Below are 27,876 nucleotides of genomic sequence, written 5' to 3'. Positions count from 1 at the left end.
TGTCCTTGACTCATGCATGTGTTACAATGTGCAGCAGAAAATTCAGGTGCTGATCAACAGTGCAATATGGGATAAAGAAGGAAATTCTGGCAACATATGGGAGAGATTTAGGCTGTGAAGAGGTGGGAAGTCCTGTCTCAGGAAGATGTCTTGTATGCAAGCTACTGCAATGGTAACTGTCACCCTTTGTCTTGTGTGTCTGGGAATACAGGGACTGTGAGTCCTGTAGTTCAAGTTTACAAGTTTAAAACATTGAATTCAATGCATTTTCATAGGGCAAGTCTTGCCCAGCAACTTCCAGGATGGTTTCACTGGGCCCATAGCACTCATGAAGAACAGAGGAGTATTTCCAGCAGCTCCTTGAAGGCAGGTAAAGCAGCAGGGTTGGTGTGGCCACAGCCTCAGGTACTGAACATGCTGGGACCACATGGGGATGGGTGGGAAGTGTGGCTGGTGGGGATGCTGGACATGTCTGTCCAGACTGTGAATTTTCTTTCCCTGACCCCTGTACCTGCTCTGCTCAGCCATTGCCATCCTGGCTCGCTGTCCCTGAGCCGCAGGCCCCGCTGGCAGCCCCCATCCCGCCCTGATGGTGCCCGCCTCCCTGGTGCCCAGCACTCCCAGCAGCACGGCCCAGCTGCGCCGTTTGTTTTGGAGGCCCAGGCAATTCCCTCCGCCCTCACGCCCCTCTGTTTACAGTATCGCAGCCGCCTCCGCCTGCGATAGCGCGGTGGCCGCCAGGTGACCCTGGCTTAGTGTAAATATTTTGCTTTCACTGGAAGGAAATGTGACATACATTTGGGGTGGAAGTTATCCAGAGGCTGTGGCCTCGGGAGCTGAACTGCTGGGAAGCCCCTGCCACAGTGCTCTCAAGGTACCAGCACTATCAAACACATTAGGACACGGGGACTGTGCACCAGCAAAGCGCCAAAGATTTGCTTCTCGGTGACACGGCAAGGGCAGCCGGGGGTCAGCGAGGAGCGAGGGTGCCCATGGTGCCCAGGCACAGCACAGTAAGGGACAGCATGGCCCGTCTGCCCTGGCACACCTCCCCCTGCACAGCTGAGCCCTGGTGTGAAAGAAGGTCACGGCAGAGAGACATGAGCAGAGGCGCTTTCCAAACATCCATGTGAGTTTGGAGCAAAAATGCTGTTAAAAAAAAAAAAAGAAAAAAAAAGAGTACATGATGATTTGTGTTTCTTAAACCATGTAAGCAGCCATGGGTAATGTGGCAGGTCCCAGTCTCCTTCTAATGGGAATTGTTCTGCACTGAGGACAGTCTGGTTGAAGGCCTGGATGGGTTTTAAAAGCTGTCTCCAGCTGAGGGGTGTTTGCTGTTGGTGACATTTGTGATTGCCTGCCTCAACCTGTCTGTAGATATGCTTAAAAAGGAATAGTAATACAATGCTTAAAGGCATATTGTACCAAGTAGCTAGTGTCACATTTTACATCTGATAAATATTAATTAATGGTATTTCAAAGTACAAAAGGTGCTGGGAACTCATGCATTGGCTGGAGAGAAATGGATCTCCCATATTTAACCGTGAGCTTGCTGAATTTGCCTTGGCATAGCTGGTTACCCTGGAGTGATGTCTGCTTGTTTGGCATCCCTCCCTGTCATACCGAGGTGCTGACTTCCCACAGGACAGCCCAGCAGCCTCCCCAAGGAATCAAAGAGCCAGATTATCCAGAATGGGCAAGCTGTGCCAAGTCAAGGGTTTGGTTTTGGTAAGTATCCAGAAATTAAGGCTCTAACTTGTTGAGGTTTCAGGCCTTGCCTAAGCCCTGTCCTTATCAACTGCTGTGAGCTTAATTACTCACCTTTGTTTCTCCAGACAGTCAAATGTGTTATGGAGAAAATGCATGTGTGTTCGATTCACTTGTGAAAGGCTTGACAGTAGATAATTTAAAATCAAATTACAGTCTGCCATTAAAACAAACCCAGAAAGTTCCATTTCACAGGACAATGCTCCTCATGCACTAAAATAAAAGCTGATACAACTGCATGGTAATGCTCAGCCGGATCACAAAACTGTAGGGAGGTTAATTGACTTTTTAGGAAGATCCCCAGTGAATATTAAACAGACCCTGACATTCCAAGCCCCCCTGCCTGAGATCAGCACTTCACTGCCCAATACGTGCAGAGATATTTAAACAGCTCTTGCAGCAAACACTGACACCATCGTACTGAATCCTGCCTGGGAGACCTTAGAAATGAGTCATAGATGGGAATTATCCTGTTCCTTAGAACACGCTGCCAGTGTGCTTAGCTGAACAGCAGTGGAGAAAGAAGGAAATGAAACAAAAATTTTCGGAATTGGAAATTTTCATTGCATAATTTCATAATTAGAAATGAACACATACATATACACACGTGTAGGTATGCATACAACTACGTATACATGCAGGCCAAAGAAAGCACTAGGAAGCTGTTGCAACCAAAGCATGTGCCACACAATCCTAAGTAGAACGTTCTGTTCATAGTAGAACATAATGTAGCTCATAGAAGCTCAAGGATGAAGCAATAAAAGTTGTGTACTAGCCAGTTCAAGGTTACACAAAAACATTAAGCTCCCTCTTGTTTAGAAGACACTGAAATGTGATACATGAACAAAAAAAGAAGTAATGTCTTTAAATCTTAAAAAAGAATAGCTGTTTTACTCTGTAGGGATCTATAGGATCCTCCACTCTGAGGAAGAAAAAAGACCTTTTTCCATCTAGAAGGAGGGATTCATTTAAGTTGAAGCAGTATACATGTGGTATTCCTCATGTGGTAAATTACGTGTAGGCTGGCAAATCTTTGGGCCACTCACCATCTGTGTTTAACATTCAGAGCTGTGCTGTGGCACTGAGCACCGGGGCTGTGGGACATCATGGGGGCCACACCTTAGTGCGGGTCAGGCTGCACTTACATCTCTATATTCAGACTTAGAACTGAAAATCATGCCAAAGCTCTTGCCTCAGGACTTCAGTTGACCTGCTAGCTCTTTGAAATCACCACCAGCAGCAGGTTAGCCACCACCAGCACCCTGCAAGGCATTTCTGGGCTTGTGTGAAGCAGGAGAGTTATGGAGAGGGACTTTCGGCTGCCACAGCCCTCGGGTGTGCTGTGCTATGTAGTGCACATGCTGTGAGCTGCTGCTTCTCCTGAGAGCAGCCAGAAGGAAGGGGTTCTGGCATCACAAGGTTGAGAGACAATCCATGCAAGGCCAGCAAGATGCCAGTCCATGAACTCACTGCCACTATGGATATGAAATGCTGGGAAAGGGCAAAGGAGCTCCCAGCCATGACAGGGAGGCTCAGTTCCCTGCCTGGACGATGACAGACCAGTCTCCCATCACAGACTCTGTTTAACAACAGATTAACTGAATTCTTTTGAGCTTTTCTTGTGCTGAAAGGACGTTGCCCAAAGCAGCTGAAAAGACAGCCCACGTATCCAATACTAGCAGCTCTTTTTGATCCGCTTTTTCTTTGACATTGCCTGGGGCACCCTCCCCCCACAGCCCTGCAATGTAAATTCACCTTTTAATGCAGTTGGGTTGGATTTGTGAGGAGTGTAAAGTGCCAGCCACCTAAAAGGCCAGTCAGAAGAATTGCCATCTAAAAGACCAGCTGGCAGAGAAGTGATTTAACCTGACAAAAAAAAGGTGTTGAGACTAGTTTGATTATTTTTGGGGTGGAGGATGAGGGCAGGTGGTTGTGTTGGCACAAAGAAAGAGCTCTGGACCCAGCAGAAACAGCTCATTCAGCCAAGCACCAAAACTTGTGCCAGCTCTAGATAAACTCTGCTACTCCTTTTGCAGTTTTTATCCAGACTTGTCTCAGTCAGCACCAGGAACTGCCAACGGGTGCATCTCATCAATAAAAACAGGCTAGAAGAGACTTGTGGTATGTTTCCTGTGAGTTTGCCTTGAACCAGGACGTATCTTGCACCCAGAGCTCCACTTAGCTGTGGCAGTTCCACAAGCTGGGTTGGTATTTACACCATCCTGTGTGGAAACTGAGGCAGCCATCAGCCTGAGCAGCAGGAGGAAACCTCTCCCCTGTTCACAAGTGCTCATTTCTGGGGTTTTGACTCATTACAGAGGGTGCAGTGGGGTGTGTGGGGAATGTGCTGTCCTGCCAATTGCAGCTCTGGATGCAGCTTTCAGGGGTCAGCCCATCGCTATGTAAACATCTGTGATGAAGCACATGGTTCATTTTCCAAGCACAAAGCTATCCCATAAAGAGATGTATATTTCAAGAAGAGAAGAAAAGAGAAGATACATGTGGCATGTGTTTCTGAACTAGAAAACATGAAAATTATGCCCAGCAATAAATCACAGTTGAGAGGGAGCTGGGAGGGCTCTGTCCTTTCAATCTCTGTGTCTATCAACAGAAGAGGTGCTTGAAAATTGCACCCATCATTTTCTTTTGCAGAGTAATAAACAAATATGTTTTAGCCTGTCGCCTGCAGGGAAATGGTTTTGTAATGGAAGGAGCACTCTGAACTAAATCAACAAACAAGAGAATGGCTGTGTTTGTTTTTCCATGTACTGGAGGTGAGGGCTCAACCATGCTGGAGTTTCTTTCACATCCTCTCTTGACACAGGGCAGAGGACAGGCACAGACACATGCAGAGCTGCACATCTACGTGGAGGCAGCATTGGAACAACAAAACTTTTGGTCTCTATCTTCCCCCCATGCATGTGCCATGCCCTTCCTGTCAGTGGAGTGGGAAACGTGGGTCTCTCAACATGCCTGATGCTGTCCCTCTGGCTATATTTTCATGAATGTTTTAAGCCAGCACTTGTCACTGACATGGGAGCTGCCTGAGTTCTCACTGCCCCTGACTACTTGCTTCCTCCCCTCAGCTCTTGTGCAATCATACTGAAGTGCATCGGTGAGTGCAGCTGGACCACAACCAACCGAGGATACAAAAAGGATGCATTTTTAAAGTCCTGTGCTTCCCCACTCCAGTTCACTCTCTTGCACTGGGAGTGAACCTCGTGTGCCTCTTTTGGCAGTGGTGCTGACTTATTGGGAGAGACATTCATGGCCCTTTGGCCTGGGGCAGGAGATGACCTGGGTGGGGAGGGCCCTGCTGGCCCCAGGGCATTTCTGCCTGCCGGTGTGGGTGGCAGGAGAAAGCAGCAAGTAAACAGAATTAATCAACCAGAAGCTTCCATACTGGTGGAAGTATCTAGTTCACATGCATACATATATTTACGGAAATGCACTTTACTGCAACCAATTTCACATGAGGCAGGTATTTTTGCTTATTGATTATGAATCCAGAGCCACCTGTGCAGTCTTTTCCATGCTACATATGCTTTGTTGGTACTTGTGCCCAGCACAGGTTCAGGCTAAGCATTAAGTTGGGAAAAGAGAGTTACCTAGCCAGACAGAGGCATTTTTGCCTCCTTTAAGTTGCATTTCAAAGGCAAACAATTATTTGGAAATATCTTGTGTGCTTAATCAATGTACAGGAATAATTTCCAAAGGCAGCAGTGAGTGTATGCTTTAATCCTGTCTCAGACACAGCATTCCCTTTATTCTTCTATTCCCAGCATTTGAACTGTTAGCTCAAAGGCAGGTCTACAGCTGGAATGAATAGCTTAAGATAGCCCTCTCCATGTCTAGGCCACTGGATGCCCATAGGGGCTTATGTTTTTAATGTATATCCCCATCGTCCCTCTTTTCTCCAAGGAGCAGAAGGAGAGAGGTATTTCTGTGTGCTTCAGTGTGTCTTGTGTGTGCCAGGCCAGGAGCCCTGTGCCTGTACAAGTGCTTGTGAGCACACGCAGATATAGATGTGCCCATGCAGACCCAGATGTGCCCAGGCAGACCCACATTACTAGTCACGTTTACATCTGTCTATATGCATGCCTATTCTGCCATGCAATCAACATATACACAAGTCTGTTGAAACAAGCCAATTTTTTTCCTCTCCTGAATTGCCAAATGCTGGAAGCCGCAGGCTAGCTATTGTGGTTACCCTGATTCCCAGGTTTCTCCTGCAGCTGGCAAGTAAGAGGCACTGCGAGTTTCCTAACAACTGGGATGAAGTTTTGTGTAAATCACCTTCTAGGCGTTAGACTTTTCCCAGCAAAAGAGGGGGGTGGGTGTTTGGAGGAGGGAGAATTGCTCTCTTTGATGTGGGGATTAGTTCACATGTCAGCATTATCCCCTTTTTTTTAATATGCTGTGATTTATAGAAGGGCGGCTATGAGAGATAGCCAAGGGGACACCCCACGTGGGACTGACAGACACCACCTCCCAGAAAATACCTACAACTAAAGCAGCTGGCATCAACAGAAAGACTCCAACTGCAAAAAAATGAAAGCATTGTAAAAAAGTCTTGTTTTGCCTAACAAATGCTTTTTAAAAATTAGGATGTGCTTTACTGCTTATTAAGCAGAAAATGGTTTTTCCCAGCAGCAGAGGGGGAATCTTTCTGCACATCCACAATAAAGAAATTATAAATACTTTTTTCCTATTAAAAAAAAGGGTTGGTTTTGTATTTTCCCCTTAGAACACACATCACTAGTGAGACTGAGCATGGTTTCAAAAATTATTATGCTAGCTTGAAATATGTTTAGCAATGGGACTGTTCCAGTCAGAGTTTCCACATTCTCCTGCATGAATATTTTATCAGTGCTTTAGGAAAACTTCACTTTTTGGTCAAAAGTTATATGGTTGTTCTGCAATCCAATCTTATCTCTATTAGTGTTGAAGGAAACTTTCCTGATGTTTTTCATGGGAACTGGATAAGGCTCTGACTTATTAGGCTAGAAGCCATATTCAGAGTAAGCTTTGCTTAGCATATCTGAATTGTTTGGGCTTACTGCTTTGTGAAGCGTATGACTGAGGGGCTGACAAAGGAGACAGTGACAGATACAGTAAGAGATTTAACTAATTTTTATAGTTTGTATCAGTATTTTTTCAAATTTCTCTCTGTTTTGACCCTTTTCAGTTCCTCGTCTTTTTATTTTTCCAGTTCTCTTTGAATGAAACTTTGAGACATTCTAGTAAAGCAAACTTCTATTTGGTAATTAAAAACACAGTTTAATTTCTAGACAGATCAGCTCTTTGAGCTGATTCCCTGAGTGGCTGCTCTTATGTTGAAGACAGTGGGGGAGACAAGGCTGCAGCAGCCCAGACTTTAAAGTGAGCTGCTGTAAAACTCTACCCTAAATAAGCAGTTTTATCATGTTTTTACCACAGAGATACCATGGGGTCTTCCTTGGGTGTTTCTTTAAGTCCTCTCCCACCCAGACACCCAAAGCCCTGCATCCATCCTTGATGCTTGGTCTCCTTCCAGCAGAGCAGAGGCAGCTCAGCGACTGCCTGGGTACCTTACCTTGAGGGACACACAAAAGCCAAACCACTTCTTTGCTGCAGTGTTTCCAATGGTCTCCTGCAATTCCCCCCACTATTCTTTTAAGCATAAAGAGGTTATTGTGTCACCCCCCAGCAACCCATGGCTGCCACTGACAACCAAAGTGTGACGCACGACGGGACGTGCCCCACACAAGCAGGCTTTGTACCCGGGGTGGTGCAGTAAAGTGGCCACGTTCAAGTGTGGCCTCACAGTGTGACTTCTCCCACCCCAGCTGGGGCTGCTCCATGTGCTCTGACCCAAATGCTAATCGAACTACTTAAACTGCACAGACAAAAGCTCCTCTGGCATCTCCCCATGCTGCAGCACGCTCACAGACCCGCCTGGCTCTGCAGAGCAGCGTGGAGAGAGGGGCAGCTTTGGCTCTCAGGTGCCTGTGCATGCCCCACCTTGGCTTGCTACTCCTCTTTTGTGCCACTGTGAAGTGACTGTAACCACAATCCTTCTCAGAAACGTGCACAGAATAACGTGTTATGTGCACAGGCACCCTCTGCTCACCAACAGGTAACAGCAGAGTAATTCAGAGGGATGCTTCCTTTCACCCCAGCCCAGTGTGGGGTTGGGGATGGTAAGGTGTGGAGAGAGGAGGGTGACTTGGTGGACTGGAAATGATAACTGTTTCCACAGCCTGGGAAACACACTGCATATGTTTCTGGCAAACAAGGGTATTTAAGAGACATGGCACATGCTGCGCTACTTATTCTTCTTCACAAATGGCCCACTGGAGCCAAAAATCAAAACCATTTCCTGCTTATTTGTTCAAATTGTCAAAATATTTGACTGAATGAATGTCAAGCACTATCCTGAAGACAATACTTCATAGAAGGAAAGACAATTTGGAGATCGCTGTGTTCCCCTATTTCACCGCACTTTCCAGAAATGGAAAATCCTCCTTGCTGGTCTCCTGGCTGTTGTGTGGCAGGGTGGACAATGCCAGCTGACTACAGCCACAGACATCACTGACTTACACTTTTTTCTACACACCTTACCATCTGGGTGCTCAGACCTGTCTCCATTGTCACCGGTAGCTTGAATCTCTCCCAAAGGAACAAATAAGTTTTTCCTTTAAGTAAAGAGACAGCACTGGCTGATTAAACCCCAGTACTTATGCATGTATTTTGTTAATGCTTTTGAGTGAGAAAAGTAATTCCTATATTATTCAGGCGTGCTCTCATCTGGGAGAAGCAAGATTTCTCAACTCCTGTTTGGATTGAGTTGGGAATACAAATTTAAGCAAAGTTTGTTATATGCCATATATACTAAGAAGTTAGACAAACCTTTTCAGTAGCTATGTTTGAGTGTAACTGAGACTAGAACTCAGATTTTATGATTTTGATGGCTTACAGTTAAGAATGAAACAATGTAATATAACATAAAAAAGTAATCAAACAGCCAGTCAGCCAAGGAGGACAGGCTTACACTTTTGAATACACTACAGTTTTGAAAATTATGAGAAAAGCAGAGAATTTGAAAAACACTGTCAGTTTGGGGGCTTTTTTTTTTTTTTAAAGATATGTTGATAATGATAGAGCTTAAATCAGAACAATGTGAACAGACTGCAACTTAAAACTTTAAACTTTACCTGGTCTTTTCATTTGAACCCACAAAAATGTAAGTATAGACTGGAATTCATAACAAGCTGGACCCTTCCCCTTAAAAAAAAAAAAGAAAATAAAAAGAAGAACAAAAACTGAAATCAAATGCTCAGTTTGATTATCCAACTGTTTGGCACAAAGGTGCAATTGGCTTGTCTTTCTGTGGTCCGAATGAAACCCAGAGGAACATTAGGCCCTGACTGCTAGACACAGCTCCCATGCTTCCAAAAGCTGAGCATGAATCATACACTGCCATGTGTGAAATCCTACATGAAAACATCAGGTGGAGGACAAGAACTCTTCCTGCAGGAGATACCTGCCCTCCCTCACGAAACGCTGATAGCAGGAAACGACTGTAGCTGCTGATACATCAGAAACAGCCCTTGAATATTTCTGCCTGTCATCCAGATTTAGTAAAAGATCACTTCCATTTGAGATTCTCCAAAAGCATGTGTTTTTTCTGATATGTCATATATAAGGGTGACACAAAAGTAAATATGTTACCACTTTCACAAGCTGTGTGATGAACTAAATACCTGCATCATCTAGAATTTAGTAAAGGAAGAGCTGTATTTTCTTTTTGACTCCCTAGTAACAGACAAATTGTCAATGTCCAGCGAAGGCTAAAATTCTATTGGGCCATAGCTGTGTGCCTTGTATGCAGGCTTTGAGAAGTGATTTCCATACCTGCTGAAGAAATTAACCATTAGTGCAGCAGCTGGGACAGAGCAAGTGAGGCAACCACAATGTGCCTTTGGTTGGAAAGCAGCTTCAGCTCTAAATGGCAGCCTCTTCCGACACTGACCTGCTTCCCCTGCTTGCATTCACAGCTCGGGAGAGAGCTCAGAGTGTGGAAATGCTGCAGCTAAACAGCCACCTTCTTAGCACCCTGCTCAGTGCAAAGCTTCCCTGGCACCTGATTAAGAAAACACTGCAAGGGATTCACAGGAACAGGGGCTGGGGTCAGGAGAAAGCATTAAACCTTCACATGTAACTTTTCATGTGACCGGGCTGGCGGGCCAGTGACTGTGGGCTCCATTGGCAGGGAGTGGCTTGTGGAGGCCTGGGAATTATTATATAGGATTGGAAGAGAATGCCAGCAATGCACACAGAGCCTGGGGGGAGGATGAAAGGCAAACGCCACGCAATGAATGAATTCAGAAATACGCATGCAATTTCTGAATGAATTCTTTCCCCTTGCTGAACCTGCACACCAGTTTCTGCAGCCACCAGTGAAAGCCTCACATCCCACGGTTGAGAAGAGCCATCCCTTTGGCTCTCCCAGCCCACCTGCTGCTGCATGGGCCACCTATGCTGTCAGCAGCAGGAAGAGCACGGTGCTGGTGTGCCACCGAGGGTCCTTGCCAGGACACCAGTGAGCCCCGTAAATGCAGCTGCCCTCAGGAGGAAAGCGGGGTGTGGCTCCTCTGAACACGGCAGCTCCCACTGGTGGTGGCACTGCTGTGGGTGAAACCCATAGCTGAGGGCAAGGGGAGAAGAATTCAGTGTTGCTGCTTCAGCAGTCTGAACCAAGCAGTGGCAGAACAGCCCACTGAGGGCAGAGCTCAGCTGGTGACACCTCCATTGTCACCATGGTGGGTGGGGGCCCACCTGTCTTGCGGCTGGCCTTCCCAGGTGGCTGCAGTCAGATGGGGTGTGCAGGCATGGGCTTTGAAAACACACTTAGGAACAGTAACTTGCTGCTTCCCAACAGTGTATAATTTTGGAAAGATGGGAGGAGGGTCATCTAGAAATGGTGTCCCTGAAGCTCCTCAGTTGGCATAGTAGAACCATCTTTTATTATCCTTTGGGGCTACAGCTGAAAACAAAAAATGCTTTCATTTCACTTTGGCAGCAGCTCTGGTTGTGTGTGCTCTGGCTGCTTCCTTAATTACAGTGGTTGTTGACAACTTCTGATAGAGACCCTCTCTTTGAGCAGTCCCCCCACTCCCCCACTCTTTTTGCAGTCTGAACACATAACAAACTGGGACAACGTTCTGTAAAAATAAGCCCACTGTAACTCAGTGATTCCCATGCCACAGTTATGCTCTCTTCTGTCCTCTCAGTTTGTGCTGCTGCTGTTTATTTCCTCTTTCTGGCTATAAGACGTTTTATTTATTAGTGCTGGATTTCCTGTTGCCTGCAGCTGCCCGTTCTTTACTCTCCCCAGTGCATTTTGCCACGAGAGGCTGGCTGGAGGTTTGTTGTCCCACTGACTGAGGTACTCTCATCAAGTTTGGTTGGTGGTTGTATTAAACAACACTTGACAGGGGGGGCTTCCATGGCAGCCTGGGCATACAAACCATCCCCCTCCTCAAGTAAACCAAAGGCTGGCATGGTAAGTCCTCAGAGGCAGAGGAGGGGTCCCTTTTTCATGACTTACTGATGCAGAGATTATGCTTTTTCAGATGGCAGGAACACTTTGTTTTGCTTGCACACACTGCACCACACAGGGAAAGTCAGGTCTTTGAGTGGACACGTCTGCAGGCCTGACTGACAAGGGATTAGAGATTTGCAATTATTTATATTTCAGACTGTGGGCCACATTATGGTAGAAACATCATGCAGACTTTACACATGTGAGGTTCATGAGTGACTCTGCTGATCTTTTGTGGACATGCTTGTAGTAAACAGAAAAATTGCTTTTACCAAAAGTGAGATCATGAAGTGGAAAAAAATGTTTTGCTGCATTGAACATGACTTCCCTCCTGGAAGGAAGAAGGCAGCAAAAGCTCTTCATGTTCAGTGTATTACCAGCAATGCTAATTGGAAAAGCTCACTCATCAACACTGGGGAGAAGTGCTTCCATCTAAATTCTCTGTTGTCCAATAGCTATCTGGTATGATTTCAAATGACAGAAAATAAGGTTGAAGCAGCATCTAATGGTAATAGTCTCTTTTTTGTGTTTTGTGTGTAAGGTGCTGCCCTAATTTTATCATCTTTCTTTCTGTTTGGAAGGGATTTGACCTGAAAACTGAATAACGAGAGTTAGGGGTGAAGTGAACCCCAAGGCATGGAGGTGTGTTTTACAGTGGTGCAGCCATGGTCCTATCAGGATGTGATCTTTTCAGCTATTGTTCCTGGTGGGCAGTTGCTGGCAGACAAGCTCTGCAGGTGCAGCACCATTTAGACACTTCTTCCTTTGTGTCAGATGTTCGAGAGCTGCCCATGACCACTAAATAGGGAACAGTCCTCTGATATCTTCCAGGTAAAATGGAAATGGGAGATCCTGAGCATTTGAATTATGAAAGATCCCAGTGTGTAACCTGCAAGCCAGTGTTTTAACCCCAGTGTTCTGGCCAAATTCCAGCTCTGCTAATTACATCCTGCCTATGTGAAAATTCCCCTGCATTTGTACAGTGCTTTCTTCCTCGCTTGTTTTCAGCAGCTGTGTGGAGTTGCCAGGTGCGGCGAGGCGCTTGCCATGTTCCACCTCAGGCCTGGCTGCCTTTCAGCAGGGAATGAAATGAGCACTGTGCACAGCATTTGCACTGAGTCCAGATCCTCTGCAGGGAAGGGTGCTAGAGAAGCAGCCTACACAAGGACCAGTGCTGGAGCCTTGTCACAAAAGGCAACAGCGTTAAGAGGCCAAAGGTTCTAGTGCTGGGGTACGTCGTAAGGTCACAGGAGAGACAGGAGGACTGATTTTCCTCCCACAGTGTCTCTCATCTACAAGGACTGGAATAGCTGGTACATACTGATCTGCTTTTGGTAGCTGACTGACTTAAGGTTTGTTTGCACAGTATGAGAAGATCTCAGTCCTGCTTACACTGGTCACTGTCAATATAAATCCAGCTTTGCATGTCTGGTTATTTATCAGTGTGAACGAGGCAAGCTAAGAGGAAAATAATTTAAGAGCTTTAAATCTGTAGATTTGTTTCCTTTTCTTCCACTTTATCTCATGCACGTTGCTTTTTGCTTGGCCCTGTTAGGAACAACTCTCTTCAACTAACCATTAATCCCTCTGGTAAAAATCTCACTCATACTGCTGGAGAAGAACTGGCTGATGGATTATCCCTCTCTTCTGAGGAGGTGAAAGAGATGGCTGCGGCTGTAGTTACAGGATGCTAATAATAAGAAGCAGTAAGAAATGCAGGTCACATACAGAAGGATAATGAAATTACATCTATTCAATACAGGAGTGACTTATTGGCTCATCTGTCCAATTTTCTTGTCAGCCAAGCTCTCTTGTTAATGATGATTTTTACCACAGTTCTGCCTGAATATTATGTGGAAGTACATACAAGCATGTTTGAGGTTGCTCCCAACAGAACACCAACTCCACTGGCAGCAATGGAGGCAGAGCATGCTCAAGGCAGATAGAGCAGTGACTTGATCTTTTTTTCCCCACCTCACATCCCTCTTTGATCTTTTCAACATCTTAATTCCATGGGACAGCAGTCGTGAGCAAGGGGGAAAACCCAAGGTTGTCTCAAGGTGTGATGCCAACATGTTTCCACTATATCTTAGGAAGGAAATACAGCAAGTCTTGGAAAGGGAGGGAATGTGTGTTGTTTTTGGTGTAAGAAAGCTGGGACTCAAAGACACAAGTTCTGTTACCACGCTGCCCCTGTGATCTCAGCAAAGCACAACTATTTTAGTCTCATTAGCCCTCTCTTTAAACTGTACTTGCTTCATGGGGATGAGAAGAAGGGGATTAAGCTTTAATTCATTAATGTTTGTAAAACATTTTGAAACTTGATGGAAATTTCCCAGGTAATGCAAAGAGTATTGAAAAGCTTATCTCCCTCTCCAACTGCAAATGGCTCTGCAATATGACAGAAATGAGTGAAAACTGCTTGCATTCTGGTGTTTATAATAATGAAATCCTCTAGCTTCCCCTCTCAATCCTTCCATGTTTTTCTTTTTTAATAGGGAGAGACAGCAATGAGAAATTTTAGTCTAAACAGAGTGCAGTTGCTCCCTGGAGACTTGAATGCATCTCAGTGGAATTTTCCCTGCCTTCAGTCTATTGTACTTCTTAAAGGTCCTGGAACCAGGCATGTGACTGTAAGAGCAAAAAACACTTCTCTGTCTGAGTGCTCTACCAAATATTTACAAGATACTCAGATAAAATGGCTACAAGCAAGTTCAGCAGGGTTTGAGTGGCTGTAGTGCAGCACTGTCAAGAAGAAAATCTAAATCTTAGCTAAAACAGAATTAAAAATACATGTTACAAAGGTCTCCTCAAAGCACAAAACTAGTAACACTGAAGCTGGAAAATTGCTCTTCCCCAGGGTGAAATGTATTACTTTTAGAAGTAGCTTATTGAAATGCAGTAGCTTCCTCATTGTGATGGAAACTTCCTTGTTACAGAGAGTCCAAAGCTGTGTGAGCAGGTATGCAAGCAGATAGATGGCCTCTCCAAGCCATCCTGCCTGGTGGCTGGGAGTGATGCAACATCAGGTTCCACATCTCTGGCACTGCCAGCCTTAATGGTGTGCAGTACTTTTTAGTAGGGGCCACATGCTCCCAGGAATTCTCTCGTCACCCCCAGACTGCCCAGCAAAGAGCAGATGGCAACCTGCCTGCCTGGCTGCCCGAGGTGGCCTCACTGCAGCTCATTTCCTTGCTGGCTTACCTACAGCCACTTCGGCAGTACTTCAGACCTCTCATATTTCTGTACAGGTTACTCTGCTTCTCAAGAGGGTGCTCAGGGAGGCTTTCCCTCTGATGGCAGAGGACAGAGCCAGCCTCTCAGGCCAATGGTGACTTCAGTGGCAGCTGGCACTAACTGAACCCATGGCTTTCCTGTAGGCTTGAGAGCTGGGAACAGATCCTGATCACAGCACTGCCAGCGATGCTTTTAGTGGCCTTGAGCAAGTCATACATTCTCTAAGTTTGTAAGGTGAGTAAACAGTTCTGTGGTTTGCAGTCATGTTGTGAGTACTTCAAAAGTGCTTTGAAGACAGAGAAAGCTGAGCAGCTGTAATACACATCGATCTTCCCACTGTTTAGATTGCTACCTGTTCTCCTAACACTCTGAACAGTCAGAGCCCAGCTATTTGTAACTCTTACATCATCTCTGATGATTTCCAAGTGAGTTACAGGAGTATTTACTGTACTATTGCTTTGTAATCAAGCCACCGAATGGGCTTATCATTCTCTTAAAAACAAATAAGTGAACATTTCACTGTGTTTTGGGCTGTGGACACTCCTGTGCTTGGCCTTTGGTTCCTCCAAATTGATGAGGTGGTGAGGTGAATTCGGAAGGCACATGTGGCCTATGCTTCTTCAGCATGTTGTTCAGAGGCTTTTGTTATTATGTCACTTAAATTAACCTAAACAAAATACAGGTTTTTCACAATTCAGAGTTAAGTATGGCCCCACATATACAAAGAACAGCACTTGGTTTTAAAGTTAGTCTTTGAAGAGACGAAAGAAGAAGAATGTTCAATCTCTGCTTCACCAGATTTTTGAAAACCAATGTAATCATTCATTCAAGTCTTTGGGGATGTTTCATTTGTTCTTTCTATAGATTTGATGTATTTCTTGAAGTCTCACTAGTAGTGCTGGGTAAAGCAGCATCATGTGAAGTATCTTTCAAGGCAGTGTTCCTCACTCGTATGGGTTGCAGGGCAGGATTGGTTCCTTCCCAAACTAAATTAGTTTGATCCTTTTGGTCTGAAACACAAAATAAAGACAAGACACCTTAATCACAATATTTCTGCATGAGATTGCAAAGATCTGCTGAAAATAGTTTGACATGCATGTAATTATCCTCTTTTTAATGCCTGTCTGGTTGTCCTTCTAGTTACCAGTGTCCAAGCTCTCCTCATTCTGACTGGCAAACTTTCTGATCTGCTCTAGAGCCAAACTTTAGACTAGTCAAGGCCCCTTTACCATTCTTTGCCAGAGCTCTCCAAAAGCAAGCATGTATTGCTGAGAATACTGTACTTGCTAGGGTACTTTGCACCACCTTAGTTTTCCAATAAAACTGATTTTTGGTAGCCAGTACCTGAACAGAGAATGGGATGTGCAAGAAGATGGACATTCTCTACCACAGCTCATGTTCGACAGCTCAAACACATTTTCTAGAGTTAAACAGAGCACAGCTTATAGCAATATATTTTCTAACTAATAACAAATTGCCTTGGATTCAGAGAGAATATTATGGCTCCACTTTACATGTTTTATTAATACCTAGGATGAGATCAGAGCCTGCTCCCAATCACTGTAATCTGCTCCTCTTCTAGTCTTAGACCTCTGTCAATGACAGACTGTAAAGTGCTTTGGGATGAAGCTCTCTACGTAAATAAAGGGTATTATATGACTATGATTAGACACTTTATGTAGAAAACAGACTGTTGTTTGTGAGAGGAAATATTTAAAACCAAAATGAAAGCCTTCCTGAGCAACCTGCAAGGTGACAAACACAAACTGAAGAAACACACAGTTACAGGACCAAAATATCCAAGGTACTAAGCATCAGTCAGATCATGTCATGCCCTCAGGTTTGCTGCTATTAACTGTGTTGCAAGGCATCTCGGGCCTATTCAAATATGTATTTCTTTTCCAGTCTCTGCAGCAGACCCACTGAGACAAACAACTCCATCAAAGCACACAGAGCCCTGAGGTGCCTGAAGGACTCTGCAGAATAGCCAGCTCATACCTGGGCTGAGTCCTACTGTGCTGTACCAAAGCTTTAAAGAAAGTCAATAAACCTGAAAGGAGGAAAGTAAAAGGCAGGATATTTCACAGAAACAAGCCATAATTAACAGAGGTGATATCCTCTACATAGAGGATATGTAGAAGAAACACAAGGTTTATTACACAGGTTGTCAAAGTAAGCTGTGTCTCAGTTTTCCTCTTGCTCTTTAGCCCTGTTTGTTAACTACATGAAAAAGCAAAGAGTTGCTCATATAGCTGTCCTGGTATAACCATACTGACAATGATGATAACTCTCATCTCCCATATTCCTCAAGGGAAATATTCTACACTGACAAAAGCACCTCTAAGACTGCTTAAAACAGCTTTGGTATTTACTGCAAGGCACCTACAGCATTACCCAGCTGTACTTAATGTTAGTATAGAGCTGGCTTGACAACCCAAAAAAAGTACAGGAAGTCCTTCTGTGCATTTACTGGGAGAGAATAAGTGAAGTTGTCTATACTCCATCGAGCTTTGGGAGAGGGCTGACAGGAAATGTATCTGAGAACTTATTTCAATAAAAAGGTAGGAAAGAGTAAGCAAGCAATTCTTTCCAAAGACGCAGCTCACAGTGAGCCTCTGAGAAGTCTAGCTTATCATCCTATTAAAACAAACAAACAAACAAGCAAACAAACAAACAAACACACACAAATCCCTAAGTCCCACTGTCTAAGCAAGGGAACAGAAAATACCACCTGTCTTCAAGAAGGATCCAGGCATTCCATAGTCATTATATAGTAGGCTTATGAACATTGTCATTCTAACAAAAAATGGTTTTGTAGTGTCATATTAGCCAACCACACGTTTGAGCTTTAGATAGCCCATGTGCATTTTTGATGTGCTGTCTCTTTTTGCTTACTCATTTGTTTCTGTTAAACCATGATGTTTAAAACAAATCACAGGAATCTTGGAAGTCTGTTTAACACCACTGCCTTTTGAACAGCATCACTCAGGAATTCCAGGCCAAATGAATCTCAGGTTTTGTAAAGTAGATGACCATAGTTTTTAACTACAATGACACCAAATTATAAATCCACATTATGAAACACAACACAGGGTTTTTTCCACACTGTTTTTCTAGAATAACTGCTGGTTACTAACAGGTACTAAACAGTTCCCATTGATTTTGTGTGGAATAGCAATCCCCAGTTGTATCTGCACCTGAAGCTTAGATTTCTTCATAGGCTCTGATTTGATCTTTTGTTATCTTCTCCCAGAGATTCAACTTTGAGAACTGGCCTGATTATATCAGCCAGGACATGATTATATAAGCAAGGACATGTAACCCTTTCATGGGCCTAGAAGCCACTGCAAAGTTATTTGTACTGAATGTATGCAAATCAGCTTCAGTTTGAGGTAGTCTGGGAGAAGTCTGGGGGATTCCCTGCTTTATGTAATCATTGTTGCTTCTTAGCTTCCTCTATTCACATAGCCAGGAGACATAGGCCTGGCACTGCTTGGTAGTTTCTCAAACTCAGTTTGAAAGTGAACATAATGTGCCCAGCGACCTACAGCAGTCCTGTGGCTTTCAGCAAATCCTCAGATGCTGCTGCAATGACATCTGGAATGAAGGAGGCCTGAAGCAGTAGGGGAATAATGTTACAGACGTCATTTGCTGGCATGCTGGCATACTTTGACAATGGTCAGCAGCCAGGAGGTTCTGTGTGCTGTCCCTCAGCTCTAACTCTGGCCTACCCAGAGCCCTGGTTTCTCAGTTCTCAATCCACACAGAGTGATGCACCTCATGTGTGGTGAGCACTGTCAGTTCAGGGCGTGGGGCACTTACGAGGCCCCTGCACACCAGAGTGCAAGCACACACAACTGGCTGCCCTCACCTCGCCAGGTGGAGGTGAGGAACAACACTCACCTTCCATCTGCTCAGGTGTCTCCAGTCCCACCAAAGATATTCACTGAAATGACAGGCTGGACAGGTAGAAGCTTCAAGGCAAGTAAGAGAAAGCCTCTATCTTTTAGCAGCCCACAGAGAGTTCTGACACCCAGGTAAGCCTGCTCAGGGCTCTGCTGAGTGTCACTCACCACAACGTGTATCATGCTGTACACATTGTGGTGTTATGATTCCAAATGGGAAGATTTATAATTCAGCAACTATTCAGATTCTGAGAAGCTCACTTACTGAAAACCACTAAGCTAAGGGAAATACGACAGGTGAAGTAAGCACGGTGGCACTGAGAAGGAAGGAAATCTCCCTGCAGTGTGCTGATAAGAGTGTGCTTGATATATACAGTGTTCAATCTGCACAATCTGCAACTGGGAAAACACAGGCTAGATGAAGGAAATTCAGCTCGGGGGCCCTAGGGACTGAATTAGTCTGTTAAAATGCTTTGTTGGTTTTATTTATCACTACTTAATTAGGATGCTTGACCAACACACTGGAAAGATAGTAACTGTTAAATATTCAACAAGCTGACCTTTCAGTTACAATATTGCAATGCTGAATAAAGTTCATGGAAAGTTTGTCCTTCCTAGGTACTCCAACAAAGCCAAAGGGAACTAGACTGGGCCAAAAAAATAAAAAAGTAAGAAAAAAGTAGGGCAGTACTGTGGAGACCTGCTTAAAAATCCAAGTCTTGCTATGGGCTCATTGAATGATCTCAGACAAGTTGTTTCCTGCCCTGTGCTTCAATTTTTCCCATCTGTAAAAAGAGTACAACAATGTTGATCTTCCTTGTAAATCACTGAGATGAATGGCTAAAAAAGCAGTAATATATTATTAATTACTTATTATTTCTGAGGAAGAAAAACCAAAGAGAAGAAGTCATCAATCTTTCAGGGTTTTCTCAATCCTCATAAAAAAATAAAAAAGCACAACAGAATGTGAATTTCACACAACAGAAACTTTTGGCAAATTACCTCTAAGAAGAAATAGTGGGTACATAATTAAAAGAAAGTTTAAAGTGGGCAGACACTCAGGAAAAAGCTCCAGATGGTGAAACGAGTTAGGCTGCAGAGCAGGCTCCCACAGGAAGCGATGAAACCCCCATTGTTTGAGACATGTGAAACTGAACTCCTCAAAGCGCTGGTATATACAATACAAGGAATATTCTACACTGTCTCAAAGTGCAGTGGCACTGTGATGCCCTGAGAGAACTGCAACTTCCATTTCTTCAGTTTTAAGAGAGAAATTACTCTCTCTGACTATGGAGAGCTGTAGACTCCTTTATCAATATAGTATCTGAGGAACATCTGCTGGGGAGTAACTACACTGTGTTTTTGCAGAAGATGGATTCATCAGCCCTTAACAGATCTTTCACATTCCTGATTCTGATGTCTGAACTTTGTATGTTGAAGAGGGGAAAGAAAGCCCCCCCATTCTCTGGGAATTACAGTGTGTATCCTACTATTTATTTCCATTATTACAATCTAAAGAGAAACTGGGTGGCTTGATTTTTACAGGCAGTGGTTTGAAGAAGAAATACCATTATTTTAATGGAAACCAAATGAGCAATCATTACATAAATGGTATTATGAGACATGGAACTAATGCTGAAATGTTAAATGCTTGGGTGAAACTCATCAAGATGGGAACTGACAGCAGCATGCTGGAACATTAGGGTTTCTCCACACTCAAGGTACTACTGCAAACATTCCCAGTGCTGTTAATGCTAGTTCAGCTCCTCTGGAGGTAGTTCTGGAGGGCATCTGACTGCCTCTGCTGTTACTGGCTCAAATCTTAAGACCATCTCTGAAATGCAAATTCAGAGCTTTGGGCCAGTTTTATTGATAGAACTTGGTTAACTGGTTGGAACAAGAGCTAGAAAGGTAGAGCAAGAAAACTTTTTAAAAGGAGCTGGAATTAGAGTTTTAATACTTTCATTTCCTCTTGGTCTCATACCTGCTGGAACACAAAAACATGCTGTGAATTGATTCAGTTGGCAGATGAGCACTAGTGATCCTATTGTACTCTATTCACTTGGGCAGGACAGCCATGGAGTGCTCCTGATCCTTTCTCAGCTCCTAGGGCAGGAGAGCTGGTGCCAGGAGCAGCAGGATGTGCAACCCAGCATGCTTTGCCTGCTGCCTCTACCAAGGAGGGTTGGCACTGCCTGCACTTCCCCCGCCCTGTTCCTTGTCAGAGACTCAGCAATTTCCTCAGGAATGAATCACGAACAAAAAACCAAACAACAGCTATTTAAGAAGGTTTCACGTCCCTCTGGAACCGTCCTGAGCAGTATCATATTCCTGACAGTTTATTCTTCAAGAATTTAGTCATCTAAGGTTACACTGACTCATGTGATGAACCTTCTGCCCATTTCCTGGAAAGAGTCTTGCATGGTCCTCTACACCTCTTGCTGTTTTCCTTAAGGGTCTCAGTTCCCACTTCATTTGCATATAGTTCAGCTTTCCTCCAATTTTGGGGTGGAGGAAGAAGGCAAAAATATCTTGAGTACACCCAAATTTACAGTGTAACCAGAAAGCCGTGTGGTGAAAGAAAGATTTGGAAAACAAAGATGGACACTAGACCAGAGACTCTCTTTTGGAACAGTTGCCTCTTGGGCTGAAATCTGGTTAGAAGAAAAGGAGCTGCTCTATAAAGTGCTGTGTGGTCCAATATGATCATGAATTTACCAGGGCCCTGTAAAATGAAAATGAGAAAGATTTGAGGGCTCTCTCAGATCATTGCTTGGGTAGGTGTGACTCACCCTGGGCAAATGCCACTGACAACAAGCACCCTGACACAAAATATTGAATGAATTGTGCTGGATGGGAACCAAAGTAACCTTTTTATATACTTGGGTCAATCTGAAAGAGACTTCTGCGCAGAAAACAACTGCTTCCTTTCCCAGATGGAAGTTCAAAAGCTGCTCACAAATCAGCAAACTCTGATCTAAGTGGGGTTGTGCTATGCCCACAGCAGACATCTGCCTGGACACCAGCGATGCCCAGACCATCCCTTATAACCCACACAGAAGTGAGACTGCTGCATGTTTATATTACAGCTAAAGCAGGGAGTGGGGCTTTAGTGTTCTTGTTAAAATATCCAGAAACATGTGAGAGTGTGAGAGCATCAAATTAATTTCCAAAGTGTGACACAGCTCAGCAGCAGTGCCGGTGCACATGATAGATCAACTCCTTCTACACCTAAGTTGTCAGAGAAAGCATCCTGACTAACACTGACTTGCAGCAGAGATAGTTAAGGAATTTGCAGATCTGTCTGACAGGACCAACATGTCCAGTGTTCTTACAGGATGATTTCAGTGCTCAGTTATACCAGTGTAACTGGCATGTATACTGGTGTGTGTATGTATATGTATGTACACTCACACATATACATATACACACACGCACACACACACACACACATCAGTACATATACACTGACATGCATCAGAAGCCTGTTCCTTCTAAAGGGATATAGTGCCAGGCCAAAGCTGGCCTGACATTCTTCTTTTTTTAAAAAAAGTAAACTTCTACAAGTCCTGATTCCAACAGAAATGTTTCCATGATTTATTTTAAGAAGAGAACATTCCCCTGCAGTGCTCACCACAACCCAAACATTGCAGCACTGTGCAAGAGCATGAGAATCAGAAAGGAAACTTAAGAATCTATTTTCACTGCTTCAGAAGGGAAATAAAAAGAGTAAACAAACAGAAAAAGCAGTGAAAAATAAATTTGATTTTAGTGGTGGCTGCTAGCTGCAATATAGCTAAGGAGAGTAGACTTGAAGTATGCAGGCATTTCTATTGATTTCTGCAAGATATGATTAAGTGTGTGATGGGCACTTGTGGGAGCCATCTACACTGTAAGAAAGAGATTTCTTTTTCTTTGGTTCACTCTTCCTTCTCCTGACACCTTCCCTTTCACATCTGAGAAACTGAACAGTAGACTAGAAGAAATTGCCTCACTGTTTTCAAATCTAGAAAATAATTCAAAGCATGGGCAAGCTATGCAGAGAACAAATTCCTCATTGGTGGGAGAGCACTTAGATCTTGAAAATAATGGGAAGAGTCCTTCCTCTAAATATCTGGAGCCCTCTATTGTACAGAAGGAGGCACCAGCCCTCAGTGCTACTGTGTGTTTCTTTGACCAAATCTGCAAAAACCAGCAAGCATTAGAAGGAAAAGAAGGGGCATATGTTAAGAGAAAGAGCTAATGAGCAAGCACAAGCTCCTGACATAACTACTGGCTGCAAGCACACACACATGCAGACATGCACACACAGCACACAGTGCCTCAATCTGAAAGATCTGTGTACTGAAGACAGAGAAAAAAAGTGAGTGAAGCCTGCTCGAAAGGAAACATAAAGACTGATCTTGTGGCAGATTAGTGATTTCACCAGAAAGTTTTTGGAAGCCGTAAACAGGAAATGGTTAAGTAAAAGCAGGTGGAGCATGCTGATTGCAGGAACAATGCAGGAAATTGCTGAGTGTCTGAATGGATGCAAAAAACCTGCTCTTTTGCTCAGACCTTGGCAGTCACTGTAGGCCCACTCCACCTTCTCCTGGTCCTCCCTCTCTACCTTTATCTTCCCAAGCTACAGCCTCAAAGTCTGCATATACCTTTTGCTTGAGTAGTCTGCTCTCCTTGAAATTTGGAACCAGTTCAGGAGAGTTGGGAGGTTCTGCTTGGAAGGCAAGAAACAAGTTTTGGGTCTGAGGAGCCAGAACAGCATCTCTGGCTACTGCCCCGGGTGCCAAATTCCCAAGTGCATTTAATAGAATAGTCAGTCAGAGAAGCATTACTCCTATGGCCCCTTCCATTCAAGGGGGCTCCTGAAGCCCTAAGCTGTAGGGATCATTCTCCATCTCCACTGACTCACAGTCCCTTCTGGGAGAGAGCACTGCAGCTGTTTAATAGCTCACAGCAACAGCACACAAGCAGATGGAAAAGAAAGTGAAATGTGCAAGAGGCATTTTTTCCACTTTCCTTCTAACCTTTCCCCTCTCCTCCTCATCCACAGACATTTGTGCCAATTCCAGACTGCTCCAGATGTGTCACCAGTCTGCAGAGGCTTGGCTCTGGAGATAGGGGTCTGCTTGCCAATGTGCAGCCTTCCCAGTGCTTTCAGACCCAAGGGTCAAGTTCCTGCTGCCACACTCTCATCCCTGGCTGTGCTGCCAGATGTGTTGCAGGATGAAGGGCAGACATGCTGGTAAGGAACAATTCTGCTTTCTTCTAGATGAGTATGGTGTTGGTATAAAATTGCTTAACATAAACAAGACACTCTTGCCCTCAAAGTATGCTAAAAGTCACATTAGTGCTGTGAGAAAATTTAAGAAGTACATGAATTAGTTGGAATAATTTTGACCTTGTCTACATTTTAAGTATTGAATGGTAAAGCTCTGTTGGCAAATTCTCTCTCTTCTTAGAGAGAGAGAATTCTATCCCTTAGATATTTCTCCTCCTCTCCTACACATACATGAAAAAAAAATCTGTTTCTTCTTATATTCTGAGCAAAGAATGGCAAATGAGCAACCATGGACTTACAACTGCACAAACAAAAAGACTTCTCTGGCAGAGAAATCTTGCAAGGAAATCCTGCTCTTTTTTGACATTGTTTTTTTGGCAAAATTTACCAGGTGTTACTGGGAGTTCAAACTTTTACTGCCTTTTCTGTATCTTTTAAAACAGAGAGTTACTGTATACAACCTAACACTTTTTAAGTTCAAACTCTTAAATCCTAGTCTAGACAGGACCTTTGGGAGTAAGGTTTAAACTCACCCTGAGCAATCTCCCATATCCCACACTTCTGCCCAGGCCATACCTTCCTGGGAATGTCCTGAGAACAGCTGTGATCAGAGAGCAGCACTTTATACTGCTGTCCCCATGGGAGGAAAGAGGTGGCACTGCCAAGAAAAGGTTGGTATGACACCTTCTGCAAGTGCCACCACACTTGTCTAAGATGCCATGGGACATACGTGGACGAGAGGATGTGTACTATCAGCTTCAGGTGGATGGCAGGCCAACTTCAGGTAGATAAACCTTGGCACTGACTTCCAGGTAAAAACAGTCTGTGATTCATACAAATCTAAGAAATTGAGAGAAAATAATTGGAATGGGCTGAACACAAATAAACAGGTGCCTCTTTCCTGCTCCTTTCACAGTTTCAGCTTTCCTGCACCCTTACTCAATTTTTTTTTTTTGCACTTAAGTTGTTGAGAAAAACAGCAGGAATGAGGTTCCTGGTATAATTACAGTTTGCTGAGAAAATCACAGCCCACAGCATTGATTCCTTTAGTGCTAGAGACAGATGTTGCTGAAGTCTAATCACAGGCTTCCCACTACCCAGGCCCTGAGTCCAATCTGTCATCAGCTGAGAGGCCGCTGGCTCCCGCCATGCGTGTGAACCCAAGCTGCTCAGCTCGAGCCTCTCCCCTCATCCAGAGCCAGGCAGTGCCAGAAGGAGGGTATGTTTCCATTCATTCCTTGCCTTCAGTTACAGTGATACCACAACTTCAATGTGCTGCTTATCTCTCCTCCAGGCCTACTATCAAAGCTTTGCTGGAAAGGGCTCAAGTGGTTGTTTTCAACTTACAGTGTGTAGTGACTGCAGTTCAAAAATACCATTTGAGATAAGTTGAAGGAGAGGCTTAGTAAGAATGGCCTGTGGCTAATTTGTCCTTCCAAAAAGTATGGTATTTTCTGCCTCATAAGAGGACAAGGCTGTACTCAGTGATGGGTCACATTACCTCCAGATGTTAATAACAAGACCCAAAAGTGGATGAGTGCTGATGAGTACAGAAATATGAGGAAGAGAGCAAAGCAGAAGTGGGCATATTGAAAAAGGCCAGGAAAGAGCACACATGCAGGAGGGGACTGAACAAATCTCTCCAATGCGTTACATGCAGATGACATTGCCAGTAAATGTTTTGTATCTGACATTCAAAGAGCATTGGGCCACTAAGAGCACCAGACCACAAATTTGAACGTCTCTGTCCTGGTGAAAGAATCTCGAAAATGAACAGACCCCATCAGTTCAGAAGGGCCCCTGTGTAGGCAAAAATCACCATGGTACTGGTACATTAACGTCTTTAGATTGGATTCTGGTCATGGAAGGAAACTGGCTGAAGGAGTCTATTTCAAAGGCCCATTGCTGCAGCATACAGAACCAGTGTGAACTGGGAAAGTCCTTAAACTGGTAAGGACTTTCAGCATCTGTAAAGTTAACAAGTGCCCTGAAGTAACAGGGGAGATAGTAGGTGGGGAGGCGTAGGTTAAACAGCTGTGTTTTGCATAAGGAGCTCTTAAGCGAGGCATAGGGGAACTGAGTCAGTCATCATTTCTGGTCAGAGCCAAAAGCATATTAAATGAGCTGACTTTCTGAAACAGCCTGTGGCCAACTCCGTTTCTTTGTGTTTAGCTTTTTCTGAATCTGCACACGGTAGCTGGGCACACACTATAATAATACTCACCAGACCTCTGCAGTAAAGATGTGCAGGGCAGCATTGCAGCCACTGACAGATCAAGGGAAACCAAGTGTAGCATGATGTGTCAGAGAGGGGGAAGAAGTGACTCATACGGGAAGAAAAACAAAGCAAAGATGAACATAGACCATAAGAGAAGTGGCAGACTGTTGGCTGTAAATCAGTTTTCTTGCACTCAGAAGGGTGGGTATTACAGTGAGAGAAGCTGCACTTGACAGTAATGGAAGTTCAAGGAAGTTTGAATAAGATTAAATGGCAGTCACATGCCAACACAGAAAAGAGGCTTTAAGACTAAAATCAAAGACCGGAAGTGACTAAGTAGGTCAGAAGCTGTGGGTAGTGAGCTGCACAGATTAAATGGGACTTGGAGCGACTGAGTTAGCTCTGCTAAGTGATAACAACACAATGTCACCGAGTTTAACAAATCTGACTCTGAGATCACCTTCAAGGCCTTGATAGCAAATCAGAGATTGCTGAGTCCTAGCTGTATCTACATCAGAGCAAATGCTGTATATGTGTTTTAACAAGAGATCTGTTTTACAGTCACTTTTTGACCCTGCAAGCTTCCTGTAAATAGAGTGCTGTTTTGTCTGAACAGGATTTCTTCTTGAGGAGCTGGGAAAAATGAACGGGCTAATAGAAACCGTGAGACTGAGAAGGGCTGCTACTGCAGGTTGAAAAGACAGATGCAATGGAGAAACTTCTTTCAACTCCTCAATTCAGCAAGTCTTTGATTCGAGAGCTTTGTTCACATCCAGAGCAGCCGGAAGAGAACAGTCACCTTGTATTTTTGTACCTGATGAGAAAACTCCAGATTGTGTGTGTGCATTGGGACAGTTCAATGTCTGTCTATTCCAACTTCAAAGAGGCTTTCAATGCTCTTTGAGATGTAGGGTGTGAGGAAGGGTGAGAATTGCTAATGCTAGCCCCATCCTCATTAAATCTTTGCCCTCTCTGGAGCAAGCATGCAAGTGGAGAGAATAGATGATATGCATGAGCAACTGAGCATCTGTGATCTCATGACCTTTGACTGTTGTATTATGGGAAATGTATTCTCTGGTTGCTATGCTTTTCTAATTCATTTGTATTTTCCTTCAGTGACTCCCTTGTATTTTCTTTGGTGCTTCTGCGTAACGGTTTCAAGGAAGCACAGATATCTCCAAGTTAAGCATGCATACAATAGCCTTAATTAAATGTTTGTGGGTATCCCACAGTAAAGCAGGGGAAAGGGAAAGCAAACAGTTCTGTACTTACTTGTACCTATCCCTTCTGAGCCCTGGCTTGGGTGGAGGCATCAGCACTATTGCCATTTAAGCCTATTTCTAAGCTGTTGTGAAATGAAGGGCACCAGGTCCTGCTGCTCTGCATGCAAGCACTTCAGGCATTTCACTCTCATAAAAAAGCTACAGGTCACCTGTGAAAGGTACAATGCTAAGATATTTTAGACTAGGCTAGAGGAAATAAAAAATAAACTAAGGGAAACAATTCTTAGCTCCACTTACAAAAATTGAAGACTAAGATTAAAAATACCCTTAACCCTTCCTTAAAATACACTGAGATGCTATTGGAAGAGTAGCATAAAAGCAAAGATTTTTGTCTTCTTCGATATTCTGATATTAATATTTTCTATTCTCTGTGCTATTAGCACAATCTTACTCTTGATGCACCTTTCAGAGTGAAATAATTATTATTATTGTTATTATTTTATATGGGATCTTCGCTTCTTTTACAAGCAGTTAACTACATTTTTCTTATGTATAGAAGAAAGCTGTGAAGAAATTTGTTTTCATTTCAGGCATTTAAAATAAATATACATGAAGTAAATGAAATTTGGAAGGAGAACTTTCATCATGCAAAGATGGAGGAA

At 43.9% G+C, this 27,876-nt stretch overlaps 1 protein-coding gene and 1 long non-coding RNA gene across 4 annotated transcripts in view; one reads left to right on the top strand and one right to left on the bottom strand.

Annotated features, from left to right (window-relative positions):
* LOC120500334 lies at positions 1-27,876 on the top strand. The gene is made up of 4 exons (XR_005627073.1): positions 1-172; positions 276-370; positions 23,546-23,737; positions 26,608-27,876. It is a non-coding gene; the product is annotated as an uncharacterized LOC120500334 (long non-coding RNA).
* The window catches only part of RAD51B (RAD51 paralog B), a 405,359-nt gene continuing 385,572 nt past the window's right edge, over positions 8,090-27,876 (bottom strand). For all 3 annotated transcript variants that reach the window (XM_039705072.1, XM_039705073.1, XM_039705074.1), the window contains exon 11: positions 8,090-15,600. In XM_039705072.1, coding sequence (XP_039561006.1) covers positions 15,449-15,600 — 152 coding nt within the window. In that variant the 3' untranslated portion in view covers positions 8,090-15,448. The remainder of the gene's footprint in view (positions 15,601-27,876) is intronic.

Source organism: Passer montanus, unplaced genomic scaffold, assembly GCF_014805655.1.
Source record: "Passer montanus isolate IOZ18808 unplaced genomic scaffold, ASM1480565v1 scaffold18, whole genome shotgun sequence".
Lineage (NCBI taxonomy): Eukaryota > Metazoa > Chordata > Aves > Passeriformes > Passeridae > Passer > Passer montanus.
Note: the sequence above shows the minus strand (reverse complement) of the source record. Positions and strands in the feature narration are given on the sequence as shown.